Here is a 25744-nt window from a genome sequence, read left to right on the forward strand (position 1 = left end):
CACAGGGCAAGCCAAAGTCCTTGCCACACAGCCACTGTTGGCCACACCGCCAGCACACAGGCTCTGCGCTAGGTAGCAATGCACACAGATCTCCAGGTACCACCAGAACTACCTGTGATGGCCTCCCTTCGAGGGTCTACCCCAAAGTCAGTCCAGGCCACGGGCAATGTGCTTGGGCATCTGCCACAGAAGTGCGGAACGGGACCTGGCCAGCACTGCCTGACAGAGGCAAGCCTTTGACTTAAGTCACGGCAGCACCTCAAACCGCCCAGCTGAGCTGAAGGCAGCAGAGGTGGTTTGGGACAGTTTAGTGCCTCCAGTGCAATCGCGCAGGCCCTGGGTGCTGTGCAACCCACCAGCCTTCCACTGGCTCAGTACCTCACGGAAGAGGGCTCCGTAGAAGGTGACTGTGTAGAAGCAGTCAACTGTCCTCATGGAGATGTCCAAGTCCATCAGTAGCCTCTTCTGCTCCTGAGTGTTCACAGTTGCTCGAATCCTCTGAGGCAAACAGGAAAGAAGAGGGGTTTGATGTAGGTGGGATAACACCATTATCCCTCAGCCTGACCCAGACCTGTGGTTCTGAGGCCACGGCAAGCACTTCATGCTTATTTTTCAGCCAGGAGATGCCCAGATGCCCTCTTCCAGGCAGCACCTGAATGAAGGACAAACGCTTGGCAAGCCCTGCAGCGGAAGCAGGATCAGACCAGCAGCCTGGACAGGCACTCTAACATCCAGACCTTGTACTATCTAACTGCAGGCACCAAGCCTGGATTTCAAAGCCTGCTGATTAACCCCACAGTGCCCAGCCACCATCAGCACAAACCCTTCAACAGCCAAACCACAGCAGGAATACCGGAGGCTGCCGAATGGAGACAAGCCTGTCCCCATTTTGCTGCAACCAGTGGAGCTCAGCAGAATTTCTCCACCCCCCTGGAACTGCACATCCTGATCTCCATCCCCCTCAGCCAGCAGCTGTCCTCACCTTCACGGCCATGATGGTGCCGCTCTGCGCGTGCCGGACTTTCTCCACCACGCCGTAGGCCCCACGGCCCAGCTCTGAAATTGCCACCAGGTCATCAGCTTCCACCTCAAAGTTCTTTAGGGAGAGATAAAAAAAAAAAAAAAAAAAAAAAATCAGATACAAGCACGCTTAACAAGGACATCAGCAGAGGTCCAGCGCTTGCAGCTCGCTCATGCAGAGCATTTCCAAGCAATGGTACCTACAGGATTCCACCAGCTCCTCTATGTACCAGAGGCACCACGCTTGGAGGAGATGGGTATAGTCTTGCTCTGTTGAACCAAAGCCCAAACCCTCTCATCCCTACTCGCCAGGGCTCATTTAGTTCCCCCGTAGAGCTAGAGATCAGGACTTTCATCCTTTAAGCCAGGGCACACTGCCACTGGAAAGGGTACCAAAGGTTGATGCCTCTGCCTGCCCGGGATTACCCACACCAGGGTATTTCTGCTGTTGCTGAGCTACTTGCAGGATTTTAACAGCTCCCGTGCCAATACAGGGAGCCTCTGCCACAGCTCCAAATCCCCATGCACAGCCAGGGATCCCCCACCTCACCCTGCACCCAGGAAATCATCAGTCACAAACACACCTACGTGTCTAATAACACCTCTGCCTGTGCAAAGCCTCCCAGGTGAACCCAGCAACTCAATTCCCTATTATTAGGGAGTTCAAACGGATTTTACCTGCTTTTGATACTTTCTCCCACCATCAGAAAGCAGCCAGCAAGGTAAAATGTGAGTTAGCACCAATGAAAGAGCTCAGGTGAGTGCAACTATGCAAGTCTCACTTCAAACTGGAAAAAACCCATGGCCAGTGCTCAGACAAGCGAGTGCCCCATGCAGCAGGGAGCACAACCCACACCCAAGTTTCCCTAAAGACGCATTACCCTGTCATTGCCTGCTCTGCTGGGCCGGGCACAAACTGAGTGAGTGAGACACAGGCTATTTTTGGATGCTGTGTTCACCGCTCCTAATAAGTCACAGGCCTTCTTTTAGCCAGGCTTTATCCAACCTCCAGTTTTCCTCCGGTCTCAGGGAACTAAAATAATACCAGGATGCCAAATTACCCCAGTAGCCACAAAGGCAGTGAGGGTGGGAAACGCGCAAGGCGCAGTGCCGGATACCGTGCCTGCGAGCGACGCCCAGAGCGGAGAGGAAACAGCCTCTGGCATTAAGGAGCCAAGCTAGGCGATGTGGCTGCTGGGCTCCTGGCCAGCAAGCTCCCCTCGGCGCTGGCCACAGCACGGCGAGCAGCGACCAGCTCCGCCGGACCTTGCCGCCAGCCCCGGCTCCGTTTATTCAAGCCAGATGTGCCTGGCAGGCGGCCGAGGCGGGGAGCAAGGGAGGTCTGCGCTTGAGCTCAGCACTGAGCTATGTGCTGCCCAGCACAGGAAGGTGCCGGCCCTTTCCTGGGCAGGACACTGGATCCAGAAATGAGGACAGCAGGGCTAAGGGGGACATGTCTGACCCCCCACCCTGCCGCCCCGGGCAGCTGGCAGAGGAGCAGTGCAAGCTCACAGCTCCTGCGGGGGCCTCCAGGAAGGATCTGGTGGTGCTTTTCAGGACACGTGTTCTGCAGTCGTTCCAGGTTATTGTTGGGTGGTTTTTTTTTTCCTGGCATTTACCCTAAGGCTTCCCCAGAAGCTGGCAGTTCCCAGCACACGCCAGGAACCAGCAGTGCCCTGCCCAGCAACAAGAGGCGATGCACCGACAAAGCCAGCGCTCCCCTCCCCTGGCAATGGGATGCACGGCATCGCCTGCATGGATCCGATGGACATGAGGTCATCGTCCACCCCCGTGGCTTAAAGCTGGCCTCATGCCCAAGCCCTCTTCCTCCATGATGCCACTCCAAAACACCTGGACCAGACCCCTCCTGCAAACACCGGAGCAGGCAAGGAAGCGAGTCTACAGAGCTTCCCCCAAGCACTACCCTTGCACACACCGTGCCCAGGCTGTGACAGAGAGCATCTCTCCCCAGGCTATTAATAACACACAACACGATGGCCAGAAAATGGTGCAGGCAGCAGGATTATTCCCTGGACCCAGCCAAAGCTTCCCCTCCTCTCCCCTAACTCTAAAACCTTGCACCAAGGGGCCCAGATCCCACCAGCCAAGCCACCTCCCAGCCTGGAAGGTAAGCAGCTAGATATAGGGCTGATCCAACACATGGTATTTTTAGCTCGCTTGCCAACAGCCTTCTGCAGCCCCAGGAGAGCCCGTAACAAGAGAATGAAATAAAAGAGACACAGTGGCTATTTCTAGCAGTGTTTTTCATCAGGTCACTAGGAAAGGCTTTGGAGAGCTGGAGAGAAGCTTTGTGCCCAGCTTCTCCTGGGCCATGGGCAGCAACAGAGCCCTGCAGAGAGTCAGGACAAAGGGGACGTTGGAGCAGCCAGAGAGCGTGGTGAGGCCACACTGATTTAGGGCAGATGGGCTGGGTCCATCCCTTCAGACCGAGGTGGCTGGTGGGGCTGTCAAGGGACCACTGTGACCTCCCACTAGCCTTTGATGCCACCCACCTGCCTTGCAAGTGCACGGGCTCAGAGACACCTTGCAGGCAGGGTGACATGTTGAGCTCCCCAACAGTCACTGCCCTAAATACACACAGATGCTCCATTGCTTCACGGGGAAAACGTCCTGCTGTGGGATGTTTCATCCCTGCAAAGATGCATCCCATGAGGAGGCACAGGACACTGTCCTTCTCACAGGGTGCTACGAGATCCCAAGATCTGATCTAACAGGTTGTCAGGCATGATCCATAAAGCTCTCCACGCATGGGGCAAACAAAATTGGAAGCAAGCAAAAAAGAAAACACATTGACACGTACTTTATCTCCAATGGTAATGAACGCTCTGGAGTCCAAGTTCCTCGGGGGCCTGCAAGAAAAGAGAAGAGTCAGGAGAAAGCCCAGCTCCATTAACCCCCTTGGCCAGAGCCAGGTTTCATGTTCCTTCAAGCACTTTCAGCCGCTGCTTTCCACCATGCCTTGTTGTCGTGGGTTCAAACCAGCCCCCTCCAAACACCCACAAATGCTTTCATCGTGCCAGTGACACCTCAACCCCACACCCACCAGGCAGTCGCTGCAGGCAGGCAGCAAGAATCCCAGACAGCCAGATAGGTGAGACATGCATCAATCCAACAGGCTACAAAACCATCCCTGCTCAGGAGATGAGCCCAGGGAACCGAGACCGACAGGATGACATGTTTCTGTGGCAGAGCAGCTCAGCTGTCATGTTTTGACAGGCAGGTGTTGTAACAGGACAGCCACGTAGCCCGAAACACACACACCGAGGGAACTACAGGTAATTCCTCCCCCGTGAGTCATTTGTGTACACTCGCAGGCCTGTTTCAGGCAGCGTGGCAGGCAGAGCAGGCAGCACTTCAGTGTCACACTTTGCACAACACTGTGCAGGCTCAAGTCTTCCTTTATGGCTTTTTTCCTCCTCACTGCCCGTTTCCCATTACGGGCAGCACGGTACTTTTAGAACCAGCATGAGCGTTTTGTCCCTCATGCCTCACTTCTCTGTTCTCCCCATCCCCTAGGACCATCGTAGACTGCCCAACTGGTTTAACCTCTCAATTCCCATCAGAGCCACACAGCAACCTCCAGCTTCAAGGAAGTACTTCAGGCTCACAGAAAAGTATTTGCACTGCACAAATATTTGCACTGGAGCCTGAAAAGCACAGAGAAAAAGAGTTGTGGACTCTGGGCATGCAAACACCCCACAAACTCTGGCGTGATGCCTTCTCTAGGGGAAATTCAAACACCGATAGGGGAGACGCAGATGCAGCTGTGGGAGGAGACGGCTGTTGCATGCAGGGCTCTGCATGTGCGTGCTGGCTGCACAGCATTAACGGGGGAGTTCCCCCAGCTCCTCCTCTGGCAGATCTGCCCTCTCTACCTGGGAGTTTTGGTAGTGGTACTTCCCCTTCAGAGATTTCACTGCTCTCTAGAACAGGTTTCTGGAGCAAGCAAGGCTCAGCAGTGGAGATGCAGCCCAAAGTGTTTTGGAAGAGCACCACGGAAGAGGAATTTTAGCCATCTGCTCTTTGTCAAACTAAGCGCCGCTACCCTGGGCTCTGCCCTGCAGCAGCCACATGAAGCAAACAGGGCAGAGAGAAATTCCAATGCCTTGAGATCCTGCTGGGCGCAGGCCCTCAGCACCAAGCAACACAACCTAAGATGCCTGCATCCTCCTCGCACCAAGGTCAGGAGCTGCAAACAACTCAAACTGGCCCTGACACACAGGTCAGGGGAAGGATGCCCAGTCACGCAAAGCATCCCCCAACCCTCGCTCCCCTGCTCCCACCATGGTCCAGCTGCCACCACCCCTTCTCTTCCCTCGCACTAAAACAAAAAAACCTTCCACTCCTCTTCCCTTGGCAGATTTGCTCTCTCCACCATGTCTTTGCCCTTTGGCATCAGCACAGCCATGGCAGAAAGACCAAAGTCTCCCACCAGTCTCTAAGCCTTTGCCTTTCAGCCAAAAATCAAACAAATAAAAAAAGGTATCTCCCAGAAAGCCACGCACTGTGCATGGAATTGCACACACGTGCGTGCAGACACTTCTCATCACCGACAAGCCATAGCTTAAGAAAAAAATTAACTATGCTGATTCTGTGAAGTCTCCCCCCGAGACAGCGCTGAATCCAGCTCCGGAGAAGTACCGGTTGGCTTTAAGCAGCAAAGATGCTTACGTTGTGTTGGCAACGGGCTGTTTGATGGGGACACATGTTATCCTCAGGTCCCGTTTCTTCTTGCTTTTCACTGGAAGAGAAGATGCACATGTTAGGGTTAGGGTTACAACCGGCATTTTTACTTTTCTTCCTTCAAGCATTCTCTTGCCTGCAGTCGTCACATAAGGGAGGCAGGGCCTGGATCCCCTACACTATGCAGCTATGACAAGATGCCAAGAAGGTTACAGTGCTCACGACCATTTGCCCAAAATTTCAGGCAAGAGCCAGAATCACAAGTTGGCCTCAATGCCCGTCAAGCACTTGCATGCAGAAATACCCAGGGGTGCTCCAGCAGAGACCATTTCCCAAGTCTCACAGCCAAGCACTGCCCTGCAGTGCTCCTCAGACACCCCAAAAGTGCTCTTCACCCTTCACGGCCATTAACAGTCCCCTCTCTTTGGGGATTTTCATTACTGACATTCAGGAGATGGGTTAAAGCTGCGAATTCCGCTGGGCACTTACCCGGTTTGTGCGGCTCCAAGGATCCTTTGGAATCTGAAAGAGAGACAGGAGACCCCAGGTCAGCCTTCAGGCTCCAGAGGAGCCGGGTACAGCCCCGTACCCCTCACGGTCCCACGCAAGGGCTGCCAGAGCTCAGCCCAGCAAAGCCTGGCCTGGTCCCCGTTTCTCCAGCCACAAGAGGTCCCCACGCCATTAGTGATGCACAGGGCTCCCAGCCTGGCTGCTCCTTGCCCCCCAGCCCCCAGCCAGGCCCTCTCGGGAAGAGCCAGACTCAGGTGGGATCTGGCATGGAAGACGACGGCCATCAGACCTCAAGCAAAACCAGGGAGTTCGTCCCAGCAGGAGAGGACGGCCCGCAGGCGGCGAAGGGAAAGCAGGGCAACCCCAGCCAAGAGCTGGCTACCAGAGCCAGCGGTGAGCTGGCCAGAGCCCGACTTGTGGCCACTGAGACCCCACCGGCACGGCGCAATCCCATCAGGAGCGCCTGGCAAGGTGATGCTTTCTTCCCGCTCCTCTCCGACTCCAAGAAGCACTGAGATCACACAACGCGCTGCTGCAGAGGGAAACCAGGCAGGTCAAACGCGGGGGATAACCAGCACGGGGGCGGGGGGCAGCAATGGGCAGAGGACACCTGCGCAGGGCTGAGGGTCGGCAAACTGCAGTGCCGTGGACCCCAGGCTGCTCACCTGGGAAGGTAAAGAGACCACAAGGGTCTGGGGTGGGGGCTGAAGCGACCCAGCTGAGAGCATCAGAGCCCTGATCTCTCCCAGGGGGGACAAGGGGGCAGCTGCACTTTGCAGCCAAAGGCGCTTCTGGCCACACAGACCAGGGAGATGCATCGGAAAGCACAAAGAGCAAGGTGTGCTGCAGGCACCGGGCTGGAAGCGGATGGCTCGGCATGGCCTTGGACAGCCCTTCAAAACAGCTCCTACCTGGAGGAACAGGCGTGCAGACAAAGTCCAGCATTCCAAAGGCTGCTGGGGAAGGGAGGGGGAGAGGCAAAGGAGCTGGGATTTTGCAGCAAGAGCCGCAGCACCATGCAAGACCTCCCGCAGCAGCAGCGAGACAGAAGGATGATACAACTCCAGCATGTTCCCAGAACAGACAGCCCCTGTCCCCATCCCTGTCCCCTACCAGCCCCAGACGCCTCAGCTAAGATGTGTGCCTGAATCCCACTTTTCCACTCCTGTCCTTCCCCCAGTGCAAACCTCACTGAGGCTGCAGGTAAAAGCTGGTCTGCAAAATACTGCAAATGTCCTAACTGCGGGACCAGCAGCATCCCTCCAGGCTGAGGGAATCAGCGCCGATCAGTCCATACCCCCATTCTATCTGCCACCTTTCCTGCACCAAAGCCAGTCCATAAGGTCTGAGACCAGCGCAGTTCCCATCAGCTACAGCAGGAATGTGAAATTCCAGCTCAATGAAACCAGCCAGCAAGCAATACCACCCCAAACCCATCCCACTTGGCTGGAAACCACCGCTGGAGACCTGACCATGTCACGGCAATCCTGCCTTTAATTCATGAGACTGCAAAGTTTCCCCTCCCCATCACCCACCCAGCAGAGCTGCAAAGGGGACTATCGATAGCCCAGCATGCCCACTGACGGCACTGCAAAACACCTGGTTAGGCAACAACGAGAGCAAATGCCAAATGGAGCCAAAGAAAAGGTGCCATCCATGGGTTCAGAACTGCCTCCCCTCCCCTCACACAGCGTCTCGCTGCTCAGCGTGGGAGGCTGACCACAAAACCTAAAAACCGGGGTCCCCAGAGTCCTTCTGCATCCAGGCAGGTTGGGGAGCTCACTGTGAGCACACATTCCATTCCATCCCATCCCAGGGGATGGATGTAGCTCGCTGCTGACCAGGAGCCTCGCACCGAGCATTTTTCCCCCATGACCTGCTCTGAAACACAGTGGTTTGCATGCAGCCCCCACGGGCAGCTATCAGCCAGACCTCTACACCAAGCCCTGAAATGCCCCCCATCCCATTCCAGCTGGTATTTTGCTTCATCTGTTTGCTCTCCCTCTCCCCAATTGCCATAGTAACTCCGCACAGCCGACACAAAGCGCCTTCTGTGCCGGGGTGACTCACGCAGCAGGAGCGGGGTCCGCAGGCTGCTGGAGCCAGGCGTCCCGCAGGCTGGCGGCCGCCCTTCCTCAGCCCTGGCTGCAGGAGCGAGGCCACAGGGAGCCGGCAGCACCCAGCCTGGGGTCAGGAATCAATGGGGCACCTTGTTCAGTGGAGCCCAAGGAGCAGGCGAGGGGGCTGGCAAGCTTGGGTTAGCGGGGCAGCATCGGGGAGGGTCCCAGTGAAAGCCCCCTGCGCCGTACAGGAGTCATTTAACACCTCTACGCATTGGCCATCCCCCACCAACGCTGCTACAGCAGGGGTCCTACACGCCAGCCCACCTCCCTGTACCCCCAAACTGCTGCCTTTGAACTTCCCAACATTGTACCACCAGGGTCAGCGACCAGCCCCTTCCCACCCCGTCTTGCCGAGCCCCAAAAAGCATTTCCCACCTCCAACATGAAAAAGCACTGATTAAACCGGCAGTATTCTGCCACCACTCCCAGGCTCCGGGTGGGCCACCTACATCAGTGGAAAACTCAGCTCAGCCCACGCCTGCAGGAATAAAATCACCCACGACGCTGCCCTGCAGCCGGGGGAGCTGAGGCAGAGATCAGATTCGCTGTTCCAGCTCTCCCCAAATTTGCCACGAGCTTTCCAGCAGCCCACAGGCTGGCCCCAGCTCCTGCTGCTTGCTGCGGGGAGGAGCGGGCGGGCACCCCAGCCTCCTGAGCACAGCCGGGGGGGAAGAAAAAAAATTTTACAAAGGAAAATAAAGAAAAAATATAAAAAAGGAAAAAGAAATAAAGAAAAATGAAAAAAGAAAAGATGATGAGCAGCCCTGCCCTGAAGCTCTGCACAGCCTGCTCAAGGCACGCAGAGCCCCGGTGCAGGAACTGGGGGCCCAGCAGAGCCCCCCATTATTGCACAGCCCAGCAATTGCCCCCCAAGCACCCCGGGGCTGCGGGGCTGCCTGCTGCAAGCCCCAGAGCCAGATGCATCACCCCCCGGGGGGGTGACCTTGTTGCCAAGCCTCTACAGCCCCCCCGGGGAAAGCCCAGGCAGTTTCAGGGTGAATGAGGCTGGAGGAAGGACTGGGGGCAGGGGAGAAAAAAAAAAAGGGGGGGGGGGGGGTAGAGAGGCAGTGGGATGGGCATGACAAGACCTTGCAATTTAAGCCCGGGGGCACTCGGGGGGGGGCAGCGCTCGCCTACAGCCCCCGCAGGCAGCTGCTCTCAGCTCCTTCCCAGCGCAGGCCTGGGCACTGTCCCTGCTGCACGCCTGGGACTCAGCACCATCTCTCCCACATTTGGGATCCCGGTAGGGCCAGTGCAGGAAGAATTGCTGGAACACGAAGCATAGTTTATGTCACCTGGAAATACTCCAGCGTCCCAGGGCACTGGGCTCTTGCGGGAGGTGTGCCTGCAAGCACAGAGCAACACAGCTGCCCTCGGGAGATCCCTCCGTGGGGGGCAAAAAGGCAGCAGCGGGACAAGGCAATGTGGGGTCACATCCCGGTTACCCCTGCCAGCCCCGAGCGGGCAGGACGGCTGGGCACTGCCGCTGTGGCACCCTGGGCAGCAGAAGGGGCTGCCAGCTGCGGGGACACATGGCACAGCGCCTTGCACCCGGGCAGGGGAAAATTAGCTGACAGAAGTTCCTGGTGAGGACAAGATTGTAACCCACGTGACGCCACAGGCACGTAACTGCATCCTTTATGCTAAGAAAGGAACCATTTCCTCCTAAATAAAAAAAAAAAAAAAGCTAGATTTTTTTTTTTTTTCTCATGCTATAACCTCCACCAGCTAAGAACTGCCACAGACATTTCCTGGAACTGCTTAATTCAACACCGAATCCTTGTCCTGCCGCCACCAACTTCAGTCCTATAGAGCTGCACCTCTCCCCGGGAGGTGTATCCTTCCCACTCTGCTGGCGTGGGTGGAGAGAAACGAACAGGACAATCTAAAGAACTGTAAATAAAACTTTGCCTGAGCCGACCTTTGAAATTAAACCTCTCCGCTGCCTCCCCAGGGCTCTGGTTCCAGCTCCAGGTGAAGTCCCGGGGGCAGCTGCGGCACAGGAGGCTGCTCCGAGAGCCGCACCGCTTCGTTAGGGCTGGGGAAAATGTTTCGGATGCATCCCACTTCTCCTCGATGTGAGGAGAGTCTAATGCCATGGATGGGGCAGAAGGCTGGAGGGTGGATCCCAGCCCTGCTGCAACAGCGCTGGAACAAAAAAGCATCAAGGGGGAGGGGGGAAATAAATTAGAGGCAGGTTGCAAAGCAGAGAGGGGAATTTGGTTGCTTTGGTCATGAGAGCCAGCTCCTCACAGGCACACTTTGTGCTATTTTCCACTGCTGAGAGTGGAAAAAGCTATCTGTGGAAGTGGAAAAAGGGCTCTCAACCTGCCGAGAGCCATCACTCATCAGCCCGCTGAGGTCCCGCTGCAGAGAGGGGCTCCTGCGGGTCACTGCCGCCCCGTGCTCATCACTTCTGCAAAAAAAAAAAGCGAGCGAGGAGGAGGAAAAAAACACGCTGCAGAAAAAGCCCCTTGCAGCCCCAAACCAACCTGTCTGCACTGAATCAGAGCTCCTGCCTGCCGTGGGCACCCGCCTTCCTAATGCAACAGGCTTTTTAGCAGGGGACGACCATGCAAGAGCTGCTGGAAAACCCTGCATCCCAGGAATGCAACCAAAACCGGAGCCAGGAGCTAGCTTTACCAAATATTTTCCTTTAGCCACGCTAGTTTTGTTTGGTTTTTTTGTTACAATTAAGATGCCAGTATCTCAACCCCACATAAAACATGCCAGTTTCCAGGTTTAAAAATAGATCCCCAGCTGCAAATATGACCCCCAGCACAAGCAAGAAGAAGTAAAACCGCATGGATTGACCCAAAAAAGTTACACAGCCCCTTTTAGCACCAAAACCAGCCCTTTGCTCTCCCCCACCCCACCACGTGTTTTGGAAATTGCAACATCTACCTTGCTTCTTGTCCATGGTTTCCCAGAAATGAAGAACAGCGCCGGCACGCCTGGCAGAAGAGAGGGATGGGGGCGGACTGGAAGAGGGAGGGGAAAAAAAAAAAATCCTGCAGGATCCAGCACACAGCTCTTCTTGCAAGCCCCAGTGATTATTTTCAGTGGGAATGCATGGCCCAAAGCGCTTGCCAGCTTCACGCAGCTCTGCTCGCCCAGTGGCCCCAGCTCCCGGGGGTCCGTGAGACTGGGAGCAGCGACGAAGGCGAGCAGGGGGGGAGAGGGAAGGTAGTGCCGTGTTCCCTCATCGGCAGCTGCCGAGGTTGGCCGGTCTCAGCTCTGATTACCCTTGAAAGCTCAACAGTTGTAAAAACTGCAGCAGCGAAATAGCAGGTGACGTCAACAGGAAACTGGGGGGGAGCCAGCTCCAGCGCCGGGAGCCATTGAGGCACTGGGCTGCTACAGTGCATCCCGGTGGGACGCGTTTTCTTCCGACAAATTAAACCATCCAAAGCCAGCCTGCAGGCAGAGAGGCTGAGCCCACTCCTGCCTCCTCCACCCCCCTTCCCCAGGCACCCCACCGGAGCGAGCCTGGCGCGGGGTCCTGCCAGCACCCAGCATCAGCTGGCCAGTGCAGAGACAAGCCCACGCTCACGGGCTCGGGCACAGAGGGGGTGCCAGGATAGAAAGAGGTCACACGCTTCTTGGTGCTGCAGGTGACACGCTAATTGCTTTGCCACTAACAACTATTACCACAACAAATAGTAGAAATATTGTTCCATGACAATACCGGCACAGAGCTTAGCAGCTATTCCAGGGTGACAACCGAGACGGCATCTCTGGTGGCAAAATATAAATCGCTGCATGGACGTGGCTGGTAAATAGCAAGGGAGAGAGGTGAAGGCGTGGAAAAAACCCTAGCATTAATTTCTCTGCAAACACATGCAAGAAAAGCTACGGCAAAGTGTTGCTGCTCTTCCCCTGTCCCTCCAAACCGGCCCGGCAGAAGCCAGCATGACATTCCTGATCAAAGCCAGCCTCAGCTTTGACAGGCTGCAGCTTTGTTTTTGATTTCCCTGTCAGCCTAGAGGGGAGATACCGTGCCAGCTTCTTTACCTTAAACTAATTATAGAAAATATGCCTCCAGTTTGCTCCTGAGCTATTCCCCAAGTTGAAGGCTGTGCTGGGCCATACACATTTGCAGGCAGAAAAGTCAGAGGTCAAGGTAAATGCACATACCAACATAATGAGTGACTAATTTTAAATAGTGTTTATATAAGCCCCAGAAGGACTGCGGAAGATATTTTCTCAGGCACATTTCCATTCCCAGGGTATAGTTTCAGGCACAGATCATCAGCACATAAAGGATGCTGACGCAGGAGCTGCTATCACGGATGGCACCAAGAGCGACCAGCACGTGTCCCCGGCACTCCTGGAGAGAACGATGCTGCATTGTCCTCCTGTCATTAACTCTCTGGCTTGATGGCTAATTCCCTGACCCAGACATATGATGCTCCAAGGATCTTTACAGACAGCCAGAAAGTCAGCGCTGCTTTGGAGCAGAAAGTCCCGCACCCAGCAGGTGGGATGGGAAACACGATTTCCTTTGAATCAGTCCTGTTGGGTTTCAGTGCCTGGGGACCAAGGGCGGTATAAAGCAGAGCTTCCCAACATCTCAAAGAGCATCTTAAAAAATAAAACAAACAAACAAAAAAAGAAAAAACCAACCCAACCCAAGCATCCTTTCAAGTCTCACTGTTGGCAGCTCTTTCTAAAGTTTGCCGATGCAGTAGAAATTGTCTGGCCTTGAAAGACGCACACCGTTTGCCACTAATCATCAGGCTTTTACACGCTACAGGTAATCCCGAAGGAACACAAGGCATCGGGTGTTGCACCGGAGTTAAGAAAACCTCCCCACGCCTCAGTGCCGGGACGTCACCCTGCGACAGGGGAGGGAAACAGGGGCAAAGCCAAGGCACTTGCTGCAGGTGCAGGTACACCGGGGGCCAGGGACAAGGATGGCTCCCACCTCTCCCCACAGCCTCCTGCCGGTGGGGTGGGCTGGCTTGAATACGTGGAAGAGCACAGCAGTGAGCTCAAGCGGTGCCCTACCGATGCGGGGGTCCCTCTCCCCACCCCTCCCCTGCCAACAGGCAGCATCTCCCGAGGGCGCTTTGGTTAAGGCTGGGTGCCCAGCGCAGCCGGGGGGACTGGGGAAGAGCCGCTTTGCCGTGAGTGGAAAAAGGGGAACGTCCCATTTAGGGTCGGCCAGGAGTTATTTTATAGGCGTGTGTTGGAGAGTTAGAAAAAAATTAATGGCTTCACTTGCCCTGAAAGAAGAGCTGCTGCCTAACCAAGGGGAGGGGGTGACTTTCACGGGATACCCCTTCCCCTCTGAGCAGAGAAAAGCCCGTGCCCCAGCTGGCCATGCTGTCCCAGCACCACGCTGCCTGATGCCCACTGCACCTCAGCACCCGGCCGGGAATTGCAGCAGCTTCCCTGGTCAAGGCTGCCCCAAGCCCGGGATGCACTTGCCTTTCCACGAGGTGCACATCCCACGGGAGAGCCCCACGTGCCTGAGAACATGCAGCCTGGAAACTCTGCTGCAGCTCTGTTTTTTAAACAAAGCCTTTGAACAAATCCAATCGGAAAGGGAACAGGGTCATCCTTCTCATCCCCTCGGATGGCGCTTGGGGACGATCAACCACCAATACTGCGCAGGGCTCATCTCCAGCGGTGCAGGATGTCACCCCAACGGTGCCACCAGGGCTGGGCGGGAGGGAGACTGATGCAAGAGAGAAGGGTGCAAACTCCTGGTACCCAGCGAGGGATCTGGGAGGCCGATGTCCCCGCTGCCACCTCCGGGGCTCCCACCCACACCCGGCCTCCGTGCACCAGCCAGATAACACCGCACGGCCGGCTCTGCCAGCAGCTCCAGGAGGATGTCACCGCCCAGTTACATTCCAGTTGTATTTTTAGGTTACCTGCATAACCCCGAGGGCTGGAAAAAACGTTTGATTTTGTGTTTTGTTCCCAGGTGGCAGCTTGCTATCCAGCCCTGCGACGATGGAGCACGCAGGCTCCCCTCCGAGCAACCACATGTAAGCAGAGACCAGGCTTGCTTTACGAAGCTGAAAAGCGCCAGCTAGCTGGTATTTGCGCTATGCCGTTATAGGACAAGCTACGTACATGCCAAGAGTTGTGCTGCTTTGCACCGCAGCTTGTGCAAAACCCTGGTGCAAAGGTGGTTACGGGCAGAGAGGCACCTCTTCGGAGCAGGCGCCGCGGGGCGGGCAGAGCGCTCGCTGGGAGCGGTGCCACAGGGCTGCACGCTCCTCCTTCGCATCCATTGCTCCAACTGGATTTTCTCCCCCAAAAAGCAGCAGCGAGAGGCTGTACCTCCTCAAAGCTCATCTGCACAATGCCAACGTGGACCCACCAAGGGTAGGCTGGGGTGAGGGGGTGGGATAATGCTTGGGATGGGCAATTAACGCAACCCACAGCTCATCAGGAACCACGAAGCTGGGCAGCACACGAGCCTGGCCAGCCTGCAGGGTGCACGGCCAGTGTGAAACCTTTGGCCACCAGCCATCTCGTGGGACCAGCACGGGCTGGAGACACTGGCGTGCAGCCATGAGACAAAGATCTGGAAGCAATCCCAGCCCCAACACCTTACTTGTCAGCAGAAGGCAAAGGGGACAGTGCTTAGAGAAAAGCAGAGAGCATGCTAACATAAAAAAAACAAACTCAGAGAAAAAGGAAGAGGCAGAGGCACTGTCACTTGTACCTATCTCCCTGGCAGGGGTACCCAGCCCTCCCCACAGCAACGTTCCTCCCTTTGATTTCTCATCCCATAGGTGAAGCCATGAAAAAACATCTGTTTGGAATTGATGTGACCGGCTGTTGACAGTTTCCTGATGGGAGAGAAAACTCAAACTCTTTTTGGAATAGATCAGCTTGACAGGAGGCACGAGGTCAGGTAGCGGGATAGGAAAAGAGTCATTTGACTTTTTGTCAGCTGTAACTCAACTCCAGAGTCAACACACTTTTTCTATCCAAATTGGCACAATTCAAGTACTTCCAGGTGCCCCCAAAACTCTGTAAACTCAGCAAGAGAGCAAAGTATTCCCCCTCTGCTTCTAATGCAATGCCTTAAATAAAAAATATTAGCTTTCTACCACGGTCCCTCCAATTTATTTTGGGCAGGGATAGAATGATTTCATCTCTGCAAACGATATAAGACCACAGGCACCTGCTCTGAAAATGAAATTTATGGAGCAGGGTAGGGGGGAAATCCAAGGAAGGCCTCGATGTCCACAGCCACCTGCTCTGGGAGAGGGGCAGAAACAAGAGACCAACCCAGGTGCTTCCCTGGCCCAGAGGCTTCAGGCAGGACTTTCCTGAAACCAGCATCTGCGCTGGGGAACAGGGCAGGCAGCTGGCTCAGATGGCTCGCAGTGACGTTACCCTCCAGGACCTGGAGTGCTTTCCCTCTCCTGGGATGTCCCAGCAATGCCATCACAGCTTGGGCAGCCAAAGCCTGTGCACCTTCAGAAGAAAACCTCTGATCTCCAGCAGCGACCTGGCATTGCATCTCCAGGGTGGAGGAGCGGGGTAAGCCTTCAATCATTTCTTCCAAAGCTCAGTGCCCCTCCAGCAGCTCAAAGAAAGAAGCAGGCAAGCACTGTGGTACACCGTCCTACGGCTCCTGCTGTCCCACACCCATTCTTTGCTCTTTTTGGTGTATCTTCAGTGCCACCCCTCTTCCCTGCCTCTCACCCTCTCCCCTCCCCACTCCAGGGAACCAGCAAAAGACACAAATGCAAAGGGCTTATCGTGCCAGAGAGCTGGCGCAAAGCAGACACAGCCAGTTCAAGTCCACGGTTTGTCCACTGAGGTTTTCCGAGAGAGAAATCCACCCCCATCACAAGGTGAAGGGGGAACCAGGATGTTTCCCAAAGCTCGGATGAGGCAAAGAAAAACCACAGGCTGAGAGCAGCCAGGGTATACAGAGACTGTCCAGTTCCCCTCAGGCCAGCACTCAGCCCTATCTCCACAAAAAGCCTGTTGCCACACTCAAACCTCAGCACCCAGCTGAAAAGCATCAGTCTTAACCGCTAATGATGCTCCCAAGTCAAGAGAGGTGGCAGGTGACCCGTTTGGTCCCCATAACCTGCTTGCAACAGGGCTGGGAGTAAGGGCTGATGTAGCCAGGGGAGAACTGGCTCCTGAGAGCCCCAGGAGGGCTCAGGGCAGCAAGCCGGACCCGCAGCCCCCTTTCCTGGCATTAGCCACGCCACCCCTCTGAGCAACGCTGCACCCCTCCTGCCCTCCCGCCGCTGCTCCTCTGCCCCAGAGGACAGGCTACATCCACATTCCCAGAACGAGTCCCACATCCAGCTGGTCCATGAGATCAGCTCCTGCTGCTCACTGGTTTAGGAAGTTAAAGATATATAGATATACACATACACACCTTATAAAGACAGATAAGTAAAAGAGCACAACGTACTTGCTAAGCTCCACGTTTTGCAGAAATCACCTGCAAACATTTCTCCTTTGTTCCTCCAAACTCCCTGCTGCAAAGCTCAGAAATCTGCACCCCCCATTATAGGCTGGACCACCAGCACGCTGAAAGCCCCGCTGTCCAGTACCACCCTGCACCGCCCCCTCCTCCCTGTGAGCTCTTATCTGAGGCTGCACCAGCTCTGCATGGGGAAAACACCTATTTTGTGGCAGATTTGTCCAGTACCCACAGGGCAGCTTTGATTCATGCCTGCGAAAGGCAGAGGCTCCACAGGCAACGTGCCCGCAGCTCACCACCGTGGTCCCACACAGCCACCAGTAAGAAGGGCACAACCTCACTCCACTGGTCCCTTTGGGTGGGCTTTTTCCCCACCCCCTTTCTTCACTCCTCGCCTACCTCTCTCAAGTCCACCTATTGCACTGCAATTTTGCAATGTTCAGGGGAAGTGAGCACTGCAGGCTTTTCCTGGTAAAGCCGGATTAAAGAGCTGTCACTCCATCCCAGGAAGCCAGAGGTGTCTGCAGACGGGCCAGTCCCAATGCATCTGGCTCACGTCCCAGTTCAAGAGCTTGCAGGCTGTGACTCAGTGCAGTTCAGCCTGCAGCTTCTCGTAGGGCACGCTCAGGGCTTCTAAGAACCGTTTCCATTTAAATAAGAAGTAATGCATTTTTTACAACCCCCTCTACCCCTGAAGAGTGAGCCTCACATCAGCATTTTGGGGAAAGGAGCAGTGCTCTGCAGGGCAGCACATGAAACGGCAAGGAGAGGAGCCGGAAAGAGACATGTGAAATGTCAAACCTGTTTGAGATAAAGGGAAACACACGCTGGCTCTCTTCCCCGAGATGGTTACAAGCAGTTTCCCTCGCTGAGCTGCAACTGTAAAACCCCATGGGGAAATCTGCAATTACCGAACGTGAAATTCTTTGTGGGTCCAAAATTAAGGGTAAACTCTTGCAGCAACCTGGAATGTACACAAAGAAATCACACGAACGGGAGAGATGCTGGAGGAAAAGCCAAGTTGTTTTCTAGCACCTGAGCAAAGCACACACAGAGCTGATAAGAGTTTCAATTAAAATTCACTCACAATTTCTGCCTGGTAGTTTCTAGAGGCACCTCCTCCAGCCTCCACTTTCACCACCCAGGCATCCTTCAAGAAACCAGGCAGGGGCAGGTGTAATTAATACCTGCAAAAAGCTTCTCTTGGGCAAGCGAGCAGCACCTGCAGAGCACAAGAGGCAGCACAGCCACAGCACAGCCCTGCAGGGACCCTGTGCTCAGAGGACAACCCCAGCCCCGGCCGGTGCCAGCCATCCTCCAGCACCTGGTCCTCACTGCTGGTGGAGGCATCGATGCTCAGAGCCAAGCAATCGCAGGGATCAACTAAAAACCTGGGGGAAGCAGGCTGCAGATCCTAATGAAGAGTGAACACAGGGGGTTGTACAAGCAGCAGATCTAACACACCCACCGCATCCTCCTTTTTTTGGCAACAGGCAGGTGCTTCCAGCCTTAAGGAAAATGGGTGCTGCCAAGAGAGACAGACGGAGCACAGCACGGAGGCTGGTACAGGTCCATGCTGGTCCCCCAGCAGCATCATCACCCGCCTCCCACCCCCCGGCACTCGCATCCTCCTTTCTGCACAGTTGCATCCTTTTTTTTCTGACCACTGAGCTCTTGCCCAAGGGGATGGCAGCTGACAAGGAGCATCGTGGGTGAGCTGGGTTCAGATTCGGCACAGGGTGGATGATTCTAGCTGTGGGGAGACCAGGGAAACCTCGAAAGCCAGCTGAGCACACGTGCACACACAGCAAGATGTCTTGCACTGCCCTGCCCTGTGCTGGCAGGGGTTTTCTGGGTGCAGACGCGGGGGTTTACAACAGGCACATGGGGCTGGGCCTGTCACCTACCCCCAAGCACCTTTTAAAAGTGCTTGGAAGATGACAAAGAGCAGCCAAAGCAACATATTAGCACGAGATCATTTCATCCTTGGCTGAGGTGCAACTTGGCAGCGTGTCAGCAGAGAAACCAAGCGGTCGGCAGTGGCAGGGGATTTTTAACTATGCAGAGCAGCTTTCTTAAAAAGCCATGATGCTGAGCACATCTGGCTTTCAGAAAAAGAGCCACGTCATTTTTAGTGACGAGTTGCGAAGGCATCCTCACGTCTTCAGGACAACACACCCCCTTCAGCCGTGCCCAGCCGCAGGGCGCACGTTCCGGACTGATTCAGAGGGACTGTCCTCGGAGCTGCACGCTCTGCTGCTCCATCGCCTCCCTCGCAAGCCTCAACTTTCCACTCTGCCACCAAGTAAACCAAGATCTCCATCCTACAGCAAAAAACACCTCCACCATGCAGCATATTGGCCCTTTGCTACCTTTAATAGGGAACAGTCTCCTGCAGGGAGAGATGCACGCAGCAGGAGAGGACCTCTGCTCCAGCTATGGCAAATGCCCTCCAGCAAGCTGCAGCAGGATGCTGCCAGCTCTAAGGGCTGCTGTTAAATTGCACCAGTAAAGACAGCCAGGGCCATGGCACCTGACCCACCGCAGCCAGCTCCTGCAGCACACGCAAGCTGCTTCACCAGCCGACCCTGCCAGATTCAGACTAGGAGGGAATTTACACACACGCACCACAACGCAGTATCTCGCTGGCCTGCAAGCCCAGACAAGCTGACACTCCCTAGATAACCTCGTCATCCTCCCCTAAACCACCCCCAGCCTGTCCACGTAACCAGCCCTGTGTGTTTATGATCTGTCAGACACATGACTGTCACCTGCCAAGCCCTGCAGACAAGCTTCCTCCCCTCCTGTCCCTCTGCCCAGCACCGCAGTCCCACCAACACACGGTAAGGAAGGACGTGGCTCTTGGCACTGCCAAAGAGATGCCGGCAGAACCCCATCCCTGCTGCGGGGTTTTATACATTCCTCATTAGAAATCTCCGAGACCTTTATGGGATCAAAATCCAATCGTTAAAAGCTGATTTTAATTTTCCTAAAAGATAAGACAGGTGCTATCTAGGCAGCAGAGCACAAACACTCTGTGCCAAGCGGCACTCGGTGCCCAAAGGGCAGCTCCCAGGGAGGAGAGGGTCCAAGCACCACTGTCATCATCAGAGAGGTTCATTCGACACAAGCCCTTTGGCCGATGCCAGTGCCAAACCACAGCTAAGGTTAGCAGCCTCTGATGGGAAATTACTTGTATCGAGCACTCTAGAGGTTTCTTCCTTTCCAAAACTAGATTTTTCTTTGGTGGTGGTGTGGGGTGAGGAAGGGTGGATGCTCTACAAACAGCTTCTGGTAAGTTTTGTCTCCTCCTCATCCTGCCTCCTCTTCCACTCAAGTTATGTTTTTAACGGAAATTTTTTTATTTAAAAAAAAAAAAGGAAAAACACAGACATCTCACTTGAAATAATGAAATTAAGGCTTAGAGCATGGGACAGACCTAGCTCAGCAGTGATGCTCCCAGAGCACGGCACAGGCAGGGGGATGGAGGCTGTGGCAGCCCGGTGGGCATCGGACCCTCCCCAGCCCCTCCTGCACCCTGCCAGCACCCAGAGAAAGAGGCAACAGGCAGGCCATCACCCTCACGCTGCTCCTTCCCTCCCCACGTTGCTTCCAGGGCCAGGGCAGACATCCCACAGCACCACACAGCTCCCCGAGGTCACAACACTCACATTTCAAAGAAACCAAACTCCAGCACTGGATGTTTAAAAGCAAGATCGGGTGTCTTTTTACACAATCTGGCTTAATTTGCCCAAAAGCCTTTGGACTGGCTGTAGTAATTCCTGGAAGCAACCTCCTGACCTCCAGCTGAGCACGATGCTCACAGCTGTCCCTTCTAACCTTAAAGCCCCAGGCTCAAGCCATTCCTCATTTCCCCCTGCGTTAGATCTAGCAGCACACAAGGGCAACCATGCCACACAGAAGAGCCCACCAGCCTCCAGGGCTCAAAAGGGATGTGCTCTTCCAAAGCGCTATCCATCCTCTCTTCCAGCAGGCCAACAGAGCAGACAGTGTGCAAAGAAGCCCCGTGATATTATGCCTGTGGATTAATTAAGTCACATGGACAACGCAGCACAGGATTAGTGAGGGGAAGGATGCCAGAGAGTGTCCACCTCCCCACTGCCTTCATCCCAGTGCAGGTCCAGAACCTCCCCCAGCATTAGGCAGCGATTCCCTCCTTTCCCTACCCGCTGGGACCACGAGACCCTCAAATCCTGCCCTTCCCTTCAGCCACACCATAACCCCCTGCATCCCGCACAGGCAGCAGCTCTGCTCCAGCCTTTCGCTGGTCAGAGAAGCGGCTGCAAGAGAAAGGTCCAGGCAGGGAGCCCTGTCCCAGCTCCAGAACAGGGAGCACAGACCTGGACCCACCACAAACTGAGGCCAGTTGGGGCCACAAGACACTACACTGTGGTATCTGAGACAGCTGCAGTCCTGCACGGTAATTACAGTATTCCTTGGGGCAATGAACTTTTAAACTCACAACGCTGCCACAAAATCAGTGCAGCATCATCCCCACACAGATAAGGGGCTGTGGGGAGATGGGGTATCTCCCAGGTTAAAAGAAAGAACTGGAAACTTTGTTTCCACCATAAAAAATCCTCTCTGCCCTCTCCCTGACTTAAAATCCCTAGCTAACACTTGACCTGTGCTACAGAGTTCTGTCAGCAAAAGAGGCGGTGGGTAGATCTGGCTCCATACGTACCCACAAGCAGTCCTGAGTCATGCCAGTGAAACCCCAAACTTTTTTTTGGTAAAATCACCTCCCCAGCCAACGCAAGTTCCTCTCCCAGCTCCATCCGCAGCGCACAGCCTGCCCAGGCAGTGCCTTATTCACACCAGTGAAAACCATCTTCCACCCAAAAACCCACAGAGCCCCACATCCGTGGCAGCAGCTTCTTGGGTCACAAAATCACCGGGACCAGAAACCCGCACCCATTCCCAGGCCCCCAAAGGGAAGCTCTACAAAGCCCATAGGAGTTTCCCCCAGCATCGACCACCTTTGCAAACAACGGGGGCAAAGCAAACTCCAGCTCAACCCTGGACCGCAGCCCGGAGCTGGAAAATAAAAGCAGCTGCCTTCAGGGAGAAGCATTATCCACTGAAACAAAGCAGGGGAGCATCCTTCCACGGAGAGAAACGGATTGCTGAAGCACGGCTAAATATTATTATGTCCAACATGGTATTTTCCAGGCGCCCACTGTTACGCTAGCAGAAAGCAGCACAGGGAGGAGGGCAAAGTGCTGTGCTCTCTCTGACTGTTATAATTAATTGGATGCAAGCTCTGTGATGCTTCAACTTAAAATAAAAACCTGGCTCCGGGGGATCAGAGCTCCTACCCCTGCCAGCCCCCCGCTCACGCACACCCAGGGCACACCAGGCTGGTGGCTGCTCTGCCCGGATGAGACAGCAGCCCGAAGCCAAAGCCCTGCTTCTGCAGGTCACAGCCCCATGTGTATTTTCAGCAGAACTGCCTTTTTTTTTAGGGGGGTGGCGGCAGGAGAAGCGCGAATGGCACCCGAGACAGTACAGGATTCACAGACAACTGAATTGCATAACGGTGGAGAGCTCCAGCGGAGGGCACAGCCAGGGCACAGGAGGGACGCGTCCCCACCGCTTATTTACTTACCCAGAATAGACACGCCACCAGAACAAGTACCAGTTCATCCCCAGGTTCTGGCATGTCTCACCACTGATTTTTCTGAGCCTCCCCAGAAACACAGCCTGGCTCTCCCAAGAGCACCCATCTTCCTGGAGGAAGATCTCTTCCCTGAAGACAACAATTTGCTTTTGAATCACTTGGGCATCAGCACTGGGTGAGCCCGGGGGAGGCCAAGGAGGTCTGCTGCCTCCAGACCCCATCTGTGCCCCTTCCCTCCCTGCAGCTGCACAGCTGCTTTCTCCAGCTAACTCCCCCATTTTGGGAGACACGTGCCTCCTGTCTGTCCCTCCACGAGGGGCTTCCCCAGTTGCAGCCAACAGCCACAGCTCTTCACACGGGCTGCACACGCAGGCAGAAAATCTGCCTCCAGCTGCAGGAGAAAGGCAGCAGCCTGGATTTGTGGGCACAGTCTAACGCAGACCCGGCACCTTCCACCATGTTTCTGCATACACCCAAAGGCTGCAAACTCCCTGGGACATCATCCTCTCCTGCTTCAACCTCTCAGACACAAGACCGCTCCCTTCACAGCATCCACTTTGCCAAAAAAGCTGCAGGCTTCACTGCAAAATCATGCCCTGTGTTGCAATCTGCAGCGAGAGGCTGTGTCCCTTGGAAAGCTCTGCAAGGAGGACACAGGAGCAACTCGGGAGCTTTGCATGCAACTCCTTCCCTCAGTGCCACCCGTTCAATGGCAAGTTCAAGGGAGCTTTGGCGATCTGAGACAACAGGGAGTTTCTGCACATTTTAGTAAACATCAGACTTGACAGCACTAGATAACACGGAAACCAAGCAAGTTTTCCCCACACACCTGATCCTGCAAGATAATTTGGATCAAGCAGATATGGGCAATGGGAAGAGGAAGAAAGCCAAAATCCCTCCTAAGCTTCACGTAATCCCCCGAAGGTGTTTATCTCACAAGCTATGTTTAGCACAGAGCAGGCAAAGCTCTCACCCAGCACCATTCCTATCGCGAGTGTCACGGCCGGCCACGCGCATCCCCAAAAACTCCTGAGGCAGGAGACAACCCCGTGACTAAGCCAAAATGACAGCAGGTGAGTTTTGGTACGCATCTATCATGGAAAATGCCAACCCGAGAGCTTCAGCGCAGCGGCCTCCATTTACAACTCTGATCAACTCACGCCCAAGAACAGAACGCAACCAGCAAAAGGAAACCCGCAACGCTCACTGAATTTCCCTAAAGAAAATCAGGGAAATTTAGCTTAGATTCTGTCCACCTGAAAGGCGAGGCAGAAGGAGCTGTTGTGAGTGCTGCCAGCAGCACCCGCAGTCCCAGCAGCGGGAGCACACACTCGGACCTGCAAGCATCCCTATGCAGCACGAGGCAGCCAGCAAACCTGCTCGGAGGGCTGGCACTGCTGAGGCAGCTGCAAAACAGAGCAGAAGCACGGTGGACAGCTAGCAGGAGGAGAGAGGAGGGTTTTGAAGATGCAGCGTTACACATGCTCAGGATCGATCCCGGTGCTGAATGCTGCCCTGACAGAAGCAAAAGAGCTCGGGTCAGGTGGGGACCCAGAGCTGCTGGGACCAGCAGAGACCAGGCGCACTCGGCACACGTGCAACACCTCCAGCAAAGGATATCAGCAGTGATGTATGAATGAACCGGTCTGCCACAACCAACAGCCCCGTGCAACCAGAAACCTGCAGCCACAGAAGGGTTCCCAACTTCCTCCGAGGAAATCACCGCGCTCCCGGGTGCTCCCGCAGGCATCGCCTTTAGCTGTCAGGCAGACCGCTTCCCCCAAAATCCTGCCGGGCCCAGCTCGGGCCCCATCTCCCGCGGGGCACCAGTGGTCCCTCGGCCAAGCTCACCTCTTCCCTCCATGCACACATCCAGCGGTGAGGCGCAGGCAGCCCCCTGCGAACCGAGCGAGTGCTCTGGGCTCAGGTGCCCCGGTGGGAGCCTTTTTAAGAAGCCGGGTTGATCCCTTCCAACGCGGGACGGCGGCGGGAGGCATGTGCTCCTACCTGTGAGTCAGCAGCTCCGCTCAGCACCACCGTACATCGCTGCTGATTCACCCCCTGCTTACACAGCAAACAGGAAACTCAGGTCCACATTCCCTCCGGTTAAGACAGGGATCATTTCAAAAAGGGGGGGAAAATAAATGTCACGCCGAGGTGCGTTCATCTGCTCACATGGTTCCTGACTTCAAGTTTCCAGCGCATCACTCCCGAACAAGGAAAACCCCGAAAATTTTATTCCGGTGATAAGAGATGCAGCAACCGTACTCCCTGTGCTCCCAGGCCGTGCTCACGGCACTGATGCAACCGGTTCCCTGGAGCACCGAGCCACCAGCGAAGCTATTTCCCCATCTCCCCGCATCCCGGCACGGCGGCGGTGCCACCCCGGGCCAATGGCGGTCACCTGGGGATGGCCACCAAGCCACCCGAGTCACGGCCACGTCTACCCACAACACCGGCGATACACGGGAACCTCCGCCAGCCACCGGCGGTGGGAAGCGCCACAGGCCGGCACCGGGGCACTGAAATCACTGCCAGGCCGCGGGCCCCGGGCTCCGCAGGGACAGGGAGGCCAGCCCCGGCCTGCCCCCCGCAGCGGGCCGGGATGAAGGCCCCGCTCACCCTCGGCCGGCCACGGCGCCCACGGGGCTGCCACGGGCGTGGGCCTGGCGGGGCAGGGTCCAGCAGCCGCGGGTGAAACCTGCCCGGCTTTATCGCTCCCCAGGCCAGGAGCTTCGCCCCCCCCCCCCCCGGCCCCCCCGGGCCAGCACCCGCCCCGGGCCCGGCAGCGCGGCCCGCAGGCCCGGCGCAGAGGAAGCCCCAGCCAGCAGCCCACGCCCGGCCGGTTGGGCAACAACAGTCCCGCCACGGCCGGTAACGCCAGACGCCGGCCGGCCGCAGCCCCCCGTCCTCCTCCCCCGGCCCCGACGCGGGGAGCCCCCGGCCCGCGGCCCTACCTCTGGGCAGGGACATGGCAGCGGCCCCTCGGCGCCCGGGCAGAGCGCGGCCCCGGCGGAGTGCGGCCCGGTGCGGCGGCCGCCGGGGAACAGCGGCGGGGCGGGGCGGTGGCCGATAGGCTCCGCCCTCCGAGCGGCGGGATTGGTCAGAGGCGGGGAGGAGGCGTGGTCAGCTGCCGCAGCCGGGAAAAGCTTCGCGGTTCTCGGGGGCGGTTGTTGGAGGTGAAGTGACGCGGGCGGGCGGGCGGGCGGGCGAGCAGCCGAGGTGTCCCCCGCCACGGCATCCGCAGGGCGGAGGTGGCGTTTGGGGCGCAGGGGTCCCCATCCTGCCCCACACCTCGCCCTACGCACTGGCACGGGGGCACGGGAC

At 56.0% G+C, this 25744-nt stretch overlaps 1 protein-coding gene across 3 annotated transcripts in view; it reads right to left on the bottom strand.

Moving 5' to 3' along the window:
• MAP2K3 (mitogen-activated protein kinase kinase 3) overlaps positions 1-25475 on the bottom strand; it is a 33907-nt gene extending 8432 nt beyond the window's left edge. Inside the window, exons 1-6 of one of the 3 annotated variants that reach the window (XM_040592204.1) lie at positions 25375-25475; positions 6214-6246; positions 5713-5782; positions 3842-3890; positions 983-1096; positions 379-498 (exon numbers count right to left, since the gene is read on the bottom strand). In XM_040592204.1, coding sequence (XP_040448138.1) covers positions 379-498; positions 983-1096; positions 3842-3890; positions 5713-5782; positions 6214-6246; positions 25375-25390 — 402 coding nt within the window. In that variant the 5' untranslated portion in view covers positions 25391-25475. Of the gene's footprint in view, positions 1-378; positions 499-982; positions 1097-3841; positions 3891-5712; positions 5783-6213; positions 6247-11261; positions 11621-24268; positions 24297-25374 lie in introns of those variants that run through there. The other 2 variants (XM_040592207.1, XM_040592205.1) reach the window with 2 other exon arrangements.
• Between the last annotated feature and the right edge of the window lie 269 nt (positions 25476-25744).

This window comes from Falco naumanni, chromosome 4 (genome assembly GCF_017639655.2).
Source record: "Falco naumanni isolate bFalNau1 chromosome 4, bFalNau1.pat, whole genome shotgun sequence".
NCBI classification, from domain to species: Eukaryota; Metazoa; Chordata; class Aves; order Falconiformes; family Falconidae; genus Falco; species Falco naumanni.